At 58.0% G+C, this 10,000-nt stretch overlaps 1 protein-coding gene across 1 annotated transcript in view; it reads right to left on the bottom strand.

Moving 5' to 3' along the window:
- The window catches only part of pgap3 (post-GPI attachment to proteins phospholipase 3), a 44,833-nt gene that overhangs the window by 11,269 nt on the left and 23,564 nt on the right, over positions 1–10,000 (bottom strand). The window contains exons 6-7 of the mRNA XM_059957774.1: positions 3,514–3,650; positions 535–739 (exon numbers count right to left, since the gene is read on the bottom strand). Coding sequence (XP_059813757.1) covers positions 535–739; positions 3,514–3,650 — 342 coding nt within the window. The remainder of the gene's footprint in view (positions 1–534; positions 740–3,513; positions 3,651–10,000) is intronic.

The raw sequence follows: 10,000 nt of genomic DNA, 5'->3' as shown, positions 1-10,000 counted from the left end.
GGGTGGGAAAGGTAAAGGGCTGGAGAGGAAGGGATCTGATCGGAGTGGAGAGTGGACCGTGGGAGGAAGGGAAGGAGGAGGGACACCAGGGGGAGGTGATGGGTGGAACTGATAAAGGGCTGGAGAGGAAGGGATCTGACAGGAGAGGAGAGTGGACTGTGGGAGAAAGGGAAGGAGGAGGTGAGGAGAGGTAAGAGGCCAAACGGGGAACGAGGGAAGAGGGAGGTGAAGAGTAAAATCACTGGAAGGAGAAATGGATGTTCGGGTTGGAGGCTGCCCGGATGGACTGTGAGGTGTCGCTCCTCCAACCTGAGGGTGCGGGATCCGATAGCTGGAAGCGTAGAGAGTCGTGGGCGGTGAGCGGGGGAGCCGTGCACCAGCTCTCGAAAGGCGGCACCGTCCCAGGGTGCCCAGGCAAGGGCCAGGTTGATGGTGTGGCGAGGGCGAGTTTCCGGTCCGAAGGGCCGGGGGGGGAGGGGGTGTGTGTGGGGAGCTGGGAGGGGCAGGGACAGCGAGGGGAGCCGCGTCACTGACCTGTAGAAGAGAAAGGGCACGGGGATGGTGCTGAAGTGCCAGAAGGCGTGAGCGTCGAACGTCCAGAGCAGTGGTGGGAAGTCGAGCAGCTCGAGCAGAGCCAGTCCCTGCAACGTGACCATCACCAGCGCACACTTCCACACGTAGGGCAGGCACGTACGGTTCTGCAGGCACCAGGCCAGCCACCACAGCAAGTTCAGTAGCCCTGGAAGCACATGCAGCACAGCGTCAGCAACACGGCACAGCGTAACCACCACACACGCGTCCACAGGACAACGTCCCCGTCACACACGTCCACAGGACAACGTCCCCATCACACACGTCCACAGGACAACGTCCTGTCACACACGTCCACAGGACGTCCTCTCACACACGTCCACAGGACAACATCTCCTCACACACGTCCACAGGACAACATCCCCTCACACACGTCCACAGGACAACGTCCCCGTCACACACGTCCACAGGACAACATCCCCTCACACACGTCCACAGGACAACATCCCCTCACACACGTCCACAGGATGACGTCCCCTCACACACGTCCACAGGACAATGTCCCCCTCACACACGTCCACAGGACAACGTCGCCGTCACACACGTCCACAGGACAACGACCCCTCACACACGTCCACAGGACAACGTCCTGTCACACACGTCCACAGGACAACGTCCTGTCACACACGTCCACAGGACGTCCTCTCACACACGTCCACAGGACAACATCTCCTCACACACGTCCACAGGACAACATCCCCTCACACACGTCCACAGGACAACGTCCCCGTCACACACGTCCACAGGACAACATCCCCTCACACACGTCCACAGGACAACATCCCCTCACACACGTCCACAGGATGACGTCCCCTCACACACGTCCACAGGACAATGTCCCCCTCACACACGTCCACAGGACAACGTCGCCGTCACACACGTCCACAGGACAACGACCCCTCACACACGTCCACAGGACAACGTCCCCGTCACACACGTCCACAGGACGACGTCCCCTCACACACGTCCACAGGACGACGTCCCCGTCACACACGTCCACAGGACAACGTCCGCTCACACACGTCCACAGGACAACGTCCCCCTCACACACGTCCACAGGACAACGACCCGTCACACACGTCCACAGGACGACGTCCCCATCACGCACGTCCGCAGGACGACGTCCCCGTCACACACGTCCACAGGACAACGTCCCCTCACACATGTCTACAGGACAACGTAACGTCCCCGTCACACACGTCCACAGGACAACGACCCCTCACACACGTCCACAGGACAACGTCCCCTCACACACGACCACAGGACAACGTCCCCGTCACACACGTCCACAGGACAACGTCCCCGTCACACACGTCCACAGGACAACGTCCCCTCACACACGTCCACAGGACGACGTCCCCTCACACACGTCCACAGGACAACGTCCCCGTCACACACGTCCACAGGACAACATCCCCTCACACACGTCCACAGGACGACGTCCCCCTCACACACGTCCACAGGACGACGTCCCCGTCACACACGTCCACAGGACGACGTCCCCGTCACACACGTGCACAGGACATCCCGTCACTCACGTCCACAGGACAACGTCCTGTCACACACGTCCACAGGACGTCCCCCTCACACACGTCCACAGGACAACGTCCCCGTCACACACGTGCACAGGACATCCCGTCACTCACGTCCACAGGACAACGTCCTGTCACACACGTCCACAGGACGTCCCCCTCACACACGTCCACAGGACAACGTCCTGTCACACACGTCCACAGGACGTCCTCTCACACACGTCCACAGGACAACATCCCCTCACACACGTCCACAGGACAACATCCCCTCACACACGTCCACAGGATGACGTCCCCTCACACACGTCCACAGGACAACGTCCCCCTCACACACGTCCACAGGACAACGTCGCCGTCACACACGTCCACAGGATGACGTCCCCTCACACACGTCCACAGGACAACGTCCCCCTCACACACGTCCACAGGACAACGTCGCCGTCACACACGTCCACAGGACAACGACCCCTCACACACGTCCATAGGACAACGTCCCCGTCACACACGTCCACAGGACGACGTCCCCTCACACACGTCCACAGGACGACGTCCCCGTCACACACGTCCACAGGACAACGTCCGCTCACACACGTCCACAGGACAACGTCCCCCTCACACACGTCCACAGGACAACGACCCGTCACACACGTCCACAGGACGACGTCCCCATCACGCACGTCCGCAGGACGACGTCCCCATCACACACGTCCACAGGACAACGTCCCCTCACACACGTCTACAGGACAACGTAACGTCCCCATCACACACGTCTACAGGACAACGTAACGTCCCCGTCACACACGTCCACAGGACAACGTCCCCTCACACACGACCACAGGACAACGTCCCCGTCACACACATCCACAGGACGACGTCCCCTCACACACGTCCACAGGACAACGTCCCGTCACACACGTCCACAGGACGACGTCCCCCTCACACACGTCCACAGGACAACGTCCCCGTCACACACGTCCACAGGACGACGCCCCCTCACACACATGCACAGGACGACGTCCCCTCACACAGGTCCACAGGACGACGTCCCCGTCACACACGTCCACAGGACAACGCCCCCTCACTCACGTCCACAGGACAACGTCCCGTCACACACGTCCACAGGACAACGTCCCATCACACACGTCCACAGGACAACGTCCCCTCACACACGTCCACAGGATGACGTCCCGTCACACACGTCCACAGGACAACGTCCCATCACACACGTCCACAGGACAACGTCCCCTCACACACGTCCACAGGATGACGTCCCCTCACACACGTCCACAGGACGTCCCCTCACACAGGTCCACAGGACAACATCCCCTCACACACATCCACAGGACAACGTCCCCGTCACACACGTCCACAGGACACAGGACTCTCTCACCCATGCAGACATTGGCAGCCATGTTGTAGCTATAATCGAAGTGCACGTAGCTGAGGTACGAGATGTGACCGGTGAAGAGCAGGATGAGCAGCGTCCCGAAGAGACTGGCCGCCCGGGGGCGTGTCAGGCCCAGGGTCCTGCGGAGGAAACACAGGCGGACGGTGAACCAGGCGGACGAGAGATGGAGGAGCGCGCGAATGCCGATTGGGTCCCGCCCCCCACTTCGCGATCTCAACGCGCGAGGACCAGGTACCGGGTGCAAAAGGGTGGGGGAGGAGCCCTCGGACGGGTGGGGTGCCGCAGGCGCGGGGCTGGGTAGTTCGGTGAACTCTGTCGCTACAGAGCGCGAGAGTTGGCATGACGTTACTCCGGCTCGCGGTGGTGAGTACAGAGTCCGATTCCGCCTCTGCCCGTGAGGCGTTTGTACGTTCTCCCACTTCCAAAGACGCAGCCGTTTACGTGGCAGCAACTCGATGCATAGGAGCGTGCAGACAGGGTCTAGAGGTTCAGCTGTACTCAGACCATCCCAGAATGGGGCAGAAATGTGATCTAAGTGACCTTGACCGTGGAGCAATTGTTGGTGCCAGATGGGGTGGTTTGAGTATCTCAGGAACTGCTGATCTCCTGGGATTTTCACGCACAAGTCTTTAGATTTTACAGAGAATTGTGTGAAAAACAACAAAAAACACCCAGTGAGTGGCAGTTCTGTGGGTGAAAACGCCTCGTCAATGAGAGAGGTCGGAGGAGAACGGCCAGACTGGTTCAGGCTGACAGGAAGGTGACAGTAACTCAAATAACCACAACTGTTAACTGTCTTGCAGTTTGGGCTGCAGTCAAATAGGTGGGGGTTGCTGCAGCTCGTGGCCCTGCTCCGTGCTGAACCTCCAAACAGATGAATAAAATTCAATAAAAAACGACAATCTTCAGCTACCAAAGCAAAAACTTCACGCCATCTTAAACGCTTCTTCCCCCGAACAGTTAATCCGATCAAACATTCTGGCTCGCCTGTCACTGCATCGTAAACAATTAAAACCACTTTTGAAAGTTGTTTCCCTTGAGAACACCTCTGGTAATTTCATTCCATTTCCACAGAGTTTAACCTCTAGCTTTGATCTTACATATAATTCCTTATTCTGTATAACTGTCCCTCACATGTCACACCCTGGCCAACACACAACGTGCCACTTTATGAGATGGTGTGTGTGTGTGTGTCTTTGAGCTGCTTCACAAAGGGCCGCAGCCGAAACGTCAGTGGGATAACACAACCAGCGGCCACTCTGTCAGGGAACCTCCGGTCCTTAATGAAGTGTTCACTGGGAGCACGTTGCTGGCCCTCTGCAGCTGTAGCTCGTCCGCTGCAAAGTCCAAAGTGTTCTGAGTTCAGAGATGCTCGCCTGCGCACCACTGTTGTAACGTGTGGTTATTTCAGTTACTGTCGCCTTCCTGTCAGTCTGAACCAGTCTGGCCGTTCTCCTCCGACCTCTCTCATTGACGAGGCGTTTCCACCCACAGAACTGCCACTTACTGGGTGTTTTTTTTTGTTTTTCACACCAATCTCTATAAACTCTAAAGACCGTTGTGCGTGAAAATCCCAGGAGATCAGCAGTTTCTGAGATACTCAAACCACCCCGTCTGGCACCAACAATCGCACCACGGTCAAAGTCACTCGGATCACATTTCCGCCCCCATTCTGGGATGGTCTGAGTACAGCTGAACCTCTAGACCCTGTCTCCATGCTTTTATGCATTGAGTTGCTGCCACATGATTGGATATTTGCATTAACGAGCAGGTGTACAGAGTGACAGAGTGTACGTGGTGAATAACGTTGACCAACCCCTGCCCCATCCCCCCGGTCACTGGCATACAGAGAGTTGCGTCCTGGTTACTGTGACAGTGAAACGACTCAAGTTAGCGAGCACCAGGGCTAAAAACATCGGCCGAGCAAACAACTCCTTCTGCACTTCAAACCTTACTGCTTCCGAACACCTGCAACACCTACAAAATGCAGCGTCTGTGGAGGGGAACGAACAGTCAATGTTCTTGGCTGAGACCCTCCATCAGGACTGGAAAGTAAGGGGGGAGAGGGAGGAGGACAAGCTGACAGGTGAGACCAGGTGAGGGGGGAGAGTGGATGGGTGGGGGAGGGGGAGGACAAGCTGACAGGTGAGACCAGGTGAGGGGGGAAGGTGGATGGGTGGGGGAGGGGGAAGAGGACAAGGTGACAGGTGAGGGGGAAGGTGGGTGGGTGGGGGAGGGGGAGGACAAGCTGACAGGTGAGACCAGGTGAGGGGGGAAGGTGGATGGGTGGGGGAGGGGGAAGAGGACAAGGTGACAGGTGAGGGGGAAGGTGTGTGGGTGGGGTAGAGGGAGGAGGACCTGACAGGTGAGACCAGGTGAGGGGGAAGGTGGGTGGGTGGGGGAGGGGGAGGACAAGGTGACAGGTGAGACCAGGTGAGGGGGAGAGTGGATGGGTGGGGGAGGGGGAGGAGGACAAGCTGACAGGTGAGACCAGGTGAGGGGGGAAGGTGGATGGGTGGGGGAGGGGGAAGAGGACAAGGTGACAGGTGAGGGGGAAGGTGGGTGGGTGGGGGAGGGGGAGGACAAGGTGACAGGTGAGACCAGGTGAGGGGGAGAGTGGATGGGTGGGGGAGGGGGAGGACAAGCTGACAGGTGAGACCAGGTGAGGGGGAAGGTGGATGGGTGGGGGAGGGGGAAGAGGACAAGGTGACAGGTGAGACCAGGTGAGGGGGGAGGTGGGTGGGTGGGGGAGGGGGAGGAGGACAAGCTGACAGGTGAGACCAGGTGAGGGGGAAGGTGGGTGGGTGGGGAGGGGGAAGAGGACAAGGTGACAGGTGAGGGGGAAGGTGGGTGGGTGGGGAGGGGGAAGAGGACAAGGTGACAGGTGAGACCAGGTGAGGGGGAAGGTGTGTGGGTGGGGGAGGGGGAGGAGGACAAGGTGACAGGTGAGACCAGGTGAGGGGGAAGGTGGGTGGGTGGGGGAGGGGGAGGACAAGGTGACAGGTGAGACCAGGTGAGGGGGAGAGTGGATGGGTGGGGGAGGGGGAGGACAAGGTGACAGGTGAGACCAGGTGAGGGGGAGAGTGGATGGGTGGGGGAGGGGGAGGAGGACAAGCTGACAGGTGAGACCAGGTGAGGGGGGAAGGTGGATGGGTGGGGGAGGGGGAAGAGGACAAGGTGACAGGTGAGGGGGAAGGTGGGTGGGTGGGGGAGGGGGAGGACAAGGTGACAGGTGAGACCAGGTGAGGGGGAGAGTGGATGGGTGAGGGAGGGGGAGGACAAGCTGACAGGTGAGACCAGGTGAGGGGGAAGGTGGATGGGTGGGGGAGGGGGAAGAGGACAAGGTGACAGGTGAGACCAGGTGAGGGGGGAGGTGGGTGGGTGGGGGAGGGGGAGGAGGACAAGCTGACAGGTGAGACCAGGTGAGGGGGAAGGTGGGTGGGTGGGGAGGGGGAAGAGGACAAGGTGACAGGTGAGGGGGAAGGTGGGTGGGTGGGGAGGGGGAAGAGGACAAGGTGACAGGTGAGACCAGGTGAGGGGGAAGGTGTGTGGGTGGGGGAGGGGGAGGAGGACAAGGTGACAGGTGAGACCAGGTGAGGGGGAAGGTGGGTGGGTGGGGGAGGGGGAGGAGGACAAGGTGACAGGTGAGACCAGGTGAGGGGGAAGGTGGGTGGGTGGGGAGGGGGAAGAGGACAAGGTGACAGGTGAGACCAGGTGAGGGGGAAGGTGGGTGGGTGGGGGAGGGGGAGGAGGACAAGGTGACAGGTGAGACCAGGTGAGGGGGAAGGTGGGTGGGTGGGGAGGGGGAAGAGGACAAGGTGACAGGTGAGACCAGGTGAGGGGGAAGGTGGGTGGGTGGGGAGGGGGAAGAGGACAAGGTGACAGGTGAGACCAGGTGAGGGGGAAGGTGTGTGGGTGGGGGAGGGGGAGGAGGACAAGGTGACAGGTGAGACCAGGTGAGGGGGAAGGTGGGTGGGTGGGGGAGGGGGAGGACAAGGTGACAGGTGAGACCAGGTGAGGGGGAGAGTGGATGGGTGGGGGAGGGGGAAGAGGACAAGGTGACAGGTGAGACCAGGTGAGGGGGAAGGTGGGTGGGTGGGGGAGGGGGAGGACAAGGTGACAGGTGAGACCAGGTGAGGGGGAGAGTGGATGGGTGGGTGGGGGAGGAGGAGGACGAGATGACAGGTGAGACCAGGTGAGGGGGAAGGTGGGTGGGTGGGGGAGGATGAGGACGAGCTGACAGGTGAGACCAGGTGAGGGGAAAGGTGGGTGGAGGGGGATGAAGTAAAAAGCTGGGAGATGATCAGTGGAAGAGGTAAAGGGCTGGAGAAGAAGGAATCGGGTAGGAGAGGAGAGTGGATCAAAGGGAAGAAGGAATCTGGTCGGAGAGGAGAGTGGATCAAAGAGGGGAAGGAATCTGGTCGGAGAGGAGAGTGGATCAAAGAGGAGAAGGAATCTGGTCGGAGAGGAGAGTGGATCAAAGAGGAGAAGGAATCTGGTCGGAGAGGAGAGTGGATCAAAGGGCAGAAGGAATCTGGTCGGAGAGGAGAGTGGATCAAAGAGGAGAAGGAATCTGGTCGGAGAGGAGAGTGGATCAAAGAGGAGAAGGAATCTGGTCGGAGAGGAGAGTGGATCTAAGGGAAGAAGGAATCTGGTCGGAGAGGAGAGTGGATCAAAGGGAAGAAGGAATCTGGTCGGAGAGGAGAGTGGATCAAAGGGAAGAAGGAATCTGGTCGGAGAGGAGAGTGGATCAAAGGGAAGAAGGAATCTGGTCGGAGAGGAGAGTGGATCAAAGGGAAGAAGGAATCTGGTCGGAGAGGAGAGTGGATCAAAGGGAAGAAGGAATCTGGTCGGAGAGGAGAGTGGATCAAAGGGAAGAAGGAATCTGGTAGGAGAGGAGAGTGGATCAAAGGGGAGAAGGAATCTGGTCGGAGAGGAGAATGGATCAAAGGGAAGAAGGAATCTGGTCGGAGAGGAGAGTGGATCAAAGGGAAGAAGGAATCTGGTAGGAGAGGAGAGTGGATCAAAGGGGAGAAGGAATCTGGTCGGAGAGGAGAGTGGATCAAAGGGAAGAAGGAATCTGGTCAGAGAGGAGAGTGGATCAAAGGGAAGAAGGAATCTGGTCGGAGAGGAGAGTGGATCAAAGGGGAGAAGGAATCTGGTCGGAGAGGAGAGTGGATCAAAGGGAAGAAGGAATCTGGTAGGAGAGGAGAGTGGATCAAAGGGAAGAAGGAATCTGGTCGGAGAGGAGAGTGGATCAAAGGGAAGAAGGAATCTGGTAGGAGAGGAGAGTGGATCAAAGGGAAGAAGGAATCTGGTCGGAGAGGAGAGTGGATCTAAGGGGAGAAGGAATCTGGTCGGAGAGGAGAGTGGATCTAAGGGAAGAAGGAATCTGGTCGGAGAAGAGAGTGGATCAAAGGGAAGAAGGAATCTGGTAGGAGAGGAGAGTGGATCAAAGGGGAGAAGGAATCTGGTCGGAGAGGTGAGTGGATCAAAGGGGAGAAGGAATCTGGTCGGAGAGGAGAGTGGATCAAAGGGAAGAAGGAATCTGGTCGGAGAGGAGAGTGGATCAAAGGGAAGAAGGAATCTGGTCGGAGAGGAGAGTGGATCTAAGGGGAGAAGGAATCTGGTCGGAGAGGAGAGTGGATCAAAGGGAAGAAGGAATCTGGTCGGAGAGGAGAGTGGATCAAAGGGAAGAAGGAATCTGGTCGGAGAGGAGAGTGGATCTAAGGGGAGAAGGAATCTGGTCGGAGAGGAGAGTGGATCAAAGGGAAGAAGGAATCTGGTCGGAGAGGAGAGTGGATCAAAGGGAAGAAGGAATCTGGTCGGAGAGGAGAGTGGATCAAAGGGAAGAAGGAATCTGGTCGGAGAGGAGAGGATCAAAGGGAAGAAGGAATCTGGTAGGAGAGGAGAGTGGATCAAAGGGAAGAAGGAATCTGGTCGGAGAGGAGAGTGGATCAAAGGGAAGAAGGAATCTGGTCGGAGAGGAGAGTGGATCAAAGGGAAGAAGGAATCTGGTCGGAGAGGAGAGTGGATCAAAGGGAAGAAGGAATCTGGTCGGAGAGGAGAGTGGATCAAAGGGAAGAAGGAATCTGGTCGGAGAGGAGAGTGGATCAAAGGGAAGAAGGAATCTGGTCGGAGAGGAGAGTGGATCAAAGGGAAGAAGGAATCTGGTCGGAGAGGAGAGTGGATCAAAGGGAAGAAGGAATCTGGTCGGAGAGGAGAGTGGATCAAAGGGAAGAAGGAATCTGGTAGGAGAGGAGAGTGGATCAAAGGGGAGAAGGAATCTGGTCGGAGAGGAGAGTGGATCAAAGGGAAGAAGGAATCTGGTCGGAGAGGAGAGTGGATCAAAGGGAAGAAGGAATCTGGTAGGAGAGGAGAGTGGATCAAAGGGGAGAAGGAATCTGGTCGGAGAGGAGAGTGGATCAAAGGGAAGAAGGAATCTGGTCGGAGAGGAGAGTGGATCAAA

This window comes from Hypanus sabinus (assembly GCF_030144855.1).
Source record: "Hypanus sabinus isolate sHypSab1 chromosome X1 unlocalized genomic scaffold, sHypSab1.hap1 SUPER_X1_unloc_14, whole genome shotgun sequence".
NCBI classification, from domain to species: domain Eukaryota; kingdom Metazoa; phylum Chordata; class Chondrichthyes; order Myliobatiformes; family Dasyatidae; genus Hypanus; species Hypanus sabinus.
This window is presented reverse-complemented; position numbering and strand designations above follow the sequence as displayed.